Below are 6,569 nucleotides of genomic sequence, written 5' to 3'. Positions count from 1 at the left end.
TTTTATTTTATTGTCTTTTATTTCTTAAGTTCCTTCTTCTCTTCCTTATCTTTCCTTATCTCTGCGATGATAGCTTCTATCGCATGTAGATCCAGCATTTTGATTGGTTTGTCTCTCTTCAACACAGCCACCTATCAACCATGATTTACTTGAGAAACTTTTCGTCTCAAAATACATAATCATCAAGTAAGAAGAAATTAATTCTGCATGTTAATTACTCCAAAGTGTATGCATCAGCACCTCGGTGACACGAGTCGTTTTTTCGCCATTTCTCGTATTCTCATTTTTAATTTGAAGAGGAGAGTTTTTTTCTTTATCGCGAGCCTTAAAGATTAACCTAGACTTACATCTACTAAAACATTTCCGCAAAAGAGTCTAATAAAAAACAATGACAATGCCAATTAAGCATTTAGCACCGACTGCAAACTACATCGCTGCTCGCAGGATCGTAATTTTCCAAGTTTCTATAACCGCAACTTACTTCAAATTTTCTGTGATCTCTCCCCTGTAATACCTCCAGCAGCGCTCTGATGGCTAGCTTGACGGTCCCCGCATCGGTGGCAACTGCCTGCGTACTGTAGTTCTGCTCAAGGAACTCCAGAACCTCCCCGTCGCATCTGCCCGCTGAGCAAGCCTGACAAGACAACAAAGGGTCAAAATAAGTACATACTTAACATAATTTCTTACAGAATGACCACGCTCCACCCCACCCCAGACCCACGGCAGTTTGACCGAAATTTTACAGATTCTCAGTTGGATAAGCAACTGATGACGAAACGTTGAAAGTACCAACTTGTGCTCAGATACTCCTGGGGATACGTGAGGATCTAGTGGCAAACATCTTATAGACTACAAAAACCAACTACCACCATCAGACTTGCGGCTGTTCAAACAAAGAATATATACCTGCCACTCGTAATGCGTCCCCGAAGGGTTGGTCTGAAACAGATGTGGTGTCCCGTCGCAGTCGAACCCTCCAACGATGCACGAGATACCGAAGGGCCGGCGGCCGTTGCTCTGAGTATACTTCTGCTTCAGGCCCGAGATGTAACGCGCTATGTACTCGACGGTCACCATGTCTTCTACCAGAAGCCGGTAGGATTGGCATTCGATTTGTGCCCTGAGGAATTTCAATATTTGTTAAAGAGATGAGGAACGTATTCCTCATATCACAAATAACATAAAGAGCAGTTGGTTAATTGGTTCGCTCGATTGATCGGTGGTTCGTGAGGACGCGGACAGCAAGTATAAAAGGATGCGATTTAGAGACCCTTTAGTTTCGTCCCGCCTGCGTGTTGGTAATGCAGCATTAAACTTTGCAGTGCAGTGGAAGCAAATGATACCACCGAACCTTGAAACCATAACTCTGGCATCAGCAATCCACCCAGAAAACAGCAACCCCAAATGCTCGTCCAGCGGGTATATCTTCTTCTCCGTCCTGTCTTCCTGCAGTTTTGCTACTTCTTTCTTCTCCCCGGCCAGTACAACGACATTCGGCCCTCGTATCCCCACGGACGCGAACCCCCTCTTTACTGCTTCTTGGGCGTATTGGACTTGAAGCAGTTGGCCGTCAGGAGAGAATACCGTCACCGCTCTCTCGTAACGAGACATCGTATTCTTCTTTCACAGGACTTTTTTGATGTAACTTTGGTAAAAGGTGTAAAACATAAAAATATATAAAGATAAAAAATTACGCTTCTGTAAAAAACCAATGTCTGACGTGCTGTCAAAAGCTGACAATACTAAATCATTCCCAAACATTGTTTATGGCCTAAAAAGCAATCTGCAAGCAATATGTCTCTTATGCCTACTCTACACTATCGGCGATGATCGTTGATAGTCATTGATAGTATCATCATCGTGCAGTCATCCACGTGATCGCCTGTACAACACAATTCCGGCGATTCCCTTAATTTCTTTTGATACGTGCCCAAAAAACCGACAACTCACGGGTCGCAGGCTGGGGGACTGCCGTGTATGCCCTCTACACTATCGTGCCCGCCAGTCATCGTCTATCATCGCCGATAGTGTAGAGGAGCCATTAATAAATAGGTAACAGTCACCATCAGATATATCGGAGCGGCCAAGGTGCTCACAAATATCTGTACACGCCTCTATTGTCAAGACGCTACGCTACGCTACGACACGCTAGAGTGAGTGTTCAGATATATATATATAGTGTTTGAGCACCTCGGTCGCTCCGATATATCTGATGGCGACTACTAAATAGAGATGCTTTTTTTGTGTGAACAACATAGTACAGTAACAAAAAAAACATTGAACTAGACAATAGTGAATTGCATTTTCTTCGAAACTATATTAATGAAATTTTGGATTTCTTATAATTATACGTAACTACTTAATGAAGTTTAATTGCCTTATTAAAATAATTTTACAGTAGATGCTCGAATTGTTTTCCCCCGGCTCGTATGCACGCTTTTCACCGTCTTGTAAAATCCTAGTTATTTTCCTTATTTCTTGAAACTGTATTCCAAAATATAATCGCCCACCGTATCTAGTGAATAGGTACATCTTTCCGTATTTTCCAGTACTATAATTATCCCGTTAATGTACCTAAAGTCTATAATTATAAATAAAACAAGGTAAACGTAAAATTTACCGTCCAACGAAAATCAAGGACGAAAATGGAAGGAAATGTCAAATCTCAAACACTGAAGCAACGTTAATTACCTTAAATAAATTAGCAACACAAATAAAACTCCAACAATTCGGTGCCTTCGTGAATTCATAAAATGAGTTGCTATTCTGATAATTTTTTTATTAATATTTTGATTATTATATGATACGATCTTGAGTATCTTGACACGACTGACTCGCAGTGTATCTCGCGCGATCCAATACCGTATTAATGATTCGGTCAAGTTATGTTCTAATGTATGGGGAAGACAAACAAATTATAGGTAATCGAATTTAAACTGTTGTGAGACATACTAATATTAAATCATTTTACGGTTTAGACTCACTTGTTTTAGTGAGTTCGTGCTGTGTGGCGCTACAAGTGTTAGGTGACCCAAACCCAAACACACCACTGGGCCCGCCTACAACGTTAGCGCAAGACCTCCCCAACCGGTTTTCTCGGCGCGCGGCAGCGGCAGTACGCAACACACGGTCGTCGTGAACGCTGCTCGCACTATTAGTGCTTGAGAAAGGAGACCTAGGCGCGCGAGTGACTAAAACAAGTGAGTCTAAACCGTAAAATGATTTAAAATTATAGGTAATTATAACTTTACCCAAAAAAATAAAAAAACTGTCAACAAAAAATTAAAAAAAAAAAACATGCTAAAAGGAGGGGGTTGCGTCAGGGGGAGAGGATGGGATACTAGTGTGCGTAAAGCACCATACTCAGTCTCAAAGTTATCACACTACATTCATTTCAAACTGGCTATGATTATTTTTCCAAAAAACACAATTTTACAGAATCATAAGGGTATTCAGCGATCTAGATGCCGAATAACACACTAACAAAACTTAATATCAAAATCGTAACAAAATCTTAAATCAGAATATCGCTCTAAAGCAATTTTACTAGATTTAATCCAATCTTACTTTCTTTGGGAAGTTCTTAATGTAATGATGACGTGAAGGAACACGAAAGTACGAATCTGTAACTTAATTATGTCATTATTGTTTTTGCTTCAGCTTAAAGCTTAGGCGGGTCAAGATGGCGACGGAAAATGGAATAAGTGGAAAAGTATAATAAAGTAAATACATAATTTAGATTGCAACTCTATGAGACATGTTCAATAGCTTTAGTTCTCAAACTAGATTTTCGAAGAAAAGCTGTTTCGCAGAATGTTGCGTGAAGTGATATTAAAAAATATCAAAATTTTAATAGGGAAGGTAGGTGGCTTTTCTCTACCACCTTGGGATCCAGTAAGGCCATCCATCTAAGGCCGTGGACTGATCGCACGCGGCGCGCGGCGCGGCGTGCGATGTAGCGGGCAGCGCAGCAAGCCGACGCCGCTGCGCTGTTGTCCAAAACAGGTTCATTCAAGTTTTTTTTTTTTATGAAATAGGAGGCAAACGAGCAGACGGATCACCTGATGGTAAGCGATACCGCCGCCCATGGACACCCGCAACAACAGAGGGGTTGTAAGTGCGTTGCCGGCCTTTAAGATGGGAGTGCGCTCTTTTCTTGAAGGTTTGAAGTATAATCAAGTCTATACATTTTGTCCGGAACCGGACGGCGCGGCGCGGCGCGGCGGGTGGCGCGGATAGCGGGACGGCGGGCGACGCCGCTCGCACCGCCTGGTTCCGAACAAAATGTACATATACTCGTAGACAAAATGTAACCTGTTTTGGACAACAGCGGCGCCGGCCTGCCGCGCCGCCCCGCTCGCCGCGCCGCGCGCCGCTTGCGTCCAGTCGGCGGCCTAATAAAAAAACAAGCAAGACACCGACCTGTGAGACCGTAAAGGGTCTGACTATCAGTTCGCCGGACGATATCGGTCTGTCAGTTGTTCGGAACTGTCAAATTTTTGTTCTAACTGACCGGCCGGTATCGTCCGGCGGACTGATAATCAGTGGGCCTCTTAACAATGTTGAACGGTGTGGACATTTTAGAATAGTAGTGGTACATCAAATAGTTGTAATGTATAACTAGCCTTGTGACCCCTAATTTTGCATGTATAATAAAAAATAAGCCTTTAAAAATTGTATTTTTTTTCATAATTTTTGTACATTGTAATATTGACGAAGGTATTGTAAGGTATTGAATATAGGTACATTTTTCCTCAGTCTCCCGTTGATGACGAATACTGTAGAGGGCTCGAAACTAGTCGGATTTTTAATTCATTTACATGCGATAAGTAATTTTATTTCATGCGTTTCAAATATCTTTTTGTATCAACATGCTGTTAGTTGTATTTTAAAATACGATTAAAAATCCCATTAAATATTTTACACACGCCCTCGGCATATCTCGCATTCATCCCTCGATGTCACGGGCAATATCATTCCAAAATGGAGTTTGAAAAATTCTTATTAAACTTCGAGCCACTTCTCTCCCATTAGCACATCAATCATTTTTAATAAAAAAATTCCAACGCCCCCTTTTTAATTAAAATATATACTTTATAATGAATTTGTTTGAATTGTTTAAATCTTCGTCAATGTGAAATTATAAGTTATGCAATTTGCGAAAATATTTCGGAGTGAAATATTTCCGTCTAAATTTGTCCCTTGTGCTAATATTCGTACGTTTCATTAATTGGAAATGAAATTTATTTTCAATTTTCCTTGATAATTAATTTTACTCTGTTTATTGGTATTCTATTACCTTAAGTTAAGAGTCACACGAACCTAGCCGCTGCAATTGAAGTTACGTTCTCATTTTTAAATGACATTCAGAAATAACATTAAATTTGACTTGAACATTCAATTACGGATGACTCTGTAGAACGTTCCAGATTCGGGCCGAGGCAACCGACACTTCATTTTCTATGACAGGTGACCGGTGATCACGTGATGCTTTCTATAATTAAAACGAAGTGTCGGATTCCTCGGCCCGGGCAGTTATAACGTGAGTCATCCTTAAGGAGTGTACAGGTTTTTAAAAGGTCTGCGACGCGCATGTAATATCTCTGGTGTTGCAGGCGTCCATAGGCATAGGTTATGTTTTACCCTGAGGACAAATATCATTCTGAGGAGCAACAGTTATTACTAATTTACTATCAGCAATCCCATACTTAGGAAATATACTAGTAAATTGAATTAGAGGTGGATTTGCTGTTGATAATGCAACATTAACACGATTTTATACATTTCACTTTCTTCTCCCATTTATTCTCGCAATAATGACAATAATTCACATATGGCTTACCATCAGGCGGGCCGTATGCTTGATTGCCACCGACGTGGTATTAAAAAAAAGATCTATGTCTGGTACTAGTTTTCGTTGCTAGATATTTTAATACAAAGAAATAAATACAAATAGAAGCTATATCAGCTTTAGGTGTGTCGTTCATTAGGTACGAGTATATCAGCTTTAGGTGCTTCGTGCATTAGGTAAAACGTGCATTAGGTATATCGTGCATTAGGTGTTTCGTCCATTAGGTTAAATGAGATTAGATATTATGAACCTAGGTCATTCAATGTTTAGGTAAAGTGATCGTTAGGTATTTTAAAAATATGTGAGTCGAGCATAGGTGATTCGACATTAGGTAAATCAATTTTCGGTATTCTGATATGTAACGTAGTTCACAACATACAACACTACTAATCGCTGTAATTATATTAACAAAGCAATTTTAATAACGAAAAAGTACAAGCAGATCCGTAATAGATGGATACAGTCTAAGGAAAAAACGTGCCTCGAAAATCAAGAAAATTTGATTCTCGTTCAGAGGGCGCTACTAGTTTTGGCCAACTGTCGTATAGATGGCGTTGACGGTTTCGTTTGTTATTTAACAATTTTAACGCATATCAGTGACAGAACATGGGTCAAAATCATAAAAATAATTAATGCAAATAAAAAAATCATTTATCTATATTTAAATACATTTTATCGTATTTTTATAAATCTTCATTTTTAGTTTTAAAGTGTGTCG

At 39.9% G+C, this 6,569-nt stretch overlaps 1 protein-coding gene across 1 annotated transcript; it reads right to left on the bottom strand.

Annotated features, from left to right (window-relative positions):
- Positions 1-1,709, bottom strand: LOC134755496 (proteasome subunit alpha type-7-like). Its single transcript, XM_063692051.1, has 4 exons — positions 1,352-1,709; positions 907-1,120; positions 482-634; positions 1-131 (listed from the first exon to the last, which is right to left on the bottom strand). Exons 1-4 carry the CDS (start codon positions 1,609-1,611, stop codon positions 18-20), a joined length of 741 nt encoding a protein of 246 aa, XP_063548121.1. The 5' UTR covers positions 1,612-1,709; the 3' UTR covers positions 1-17.
- Positions 1,710-6,569: the final 4,860 nt, after the last annotated feature.

This window comes from Cydia strobilella, chromosome 2 (assembly GCF_947568885.1).
Source record: "Cydia strobilella chromosome 2, ilCydStro3.1, whole genome shotgun sequence".
Classification (NCBI taxonomy): domain Eukaryota; kingdom Metazoa; phylum Arthropoda; class Insecta; order Lepidoptera; family Tortricidae; genus Cydia; species Cydia strobilella.
The sequence above is the reverse complement of the archived record's forward strand: the minus strand, read 5'-3'. Positions and strand labels throughout refer to the sequence as shown.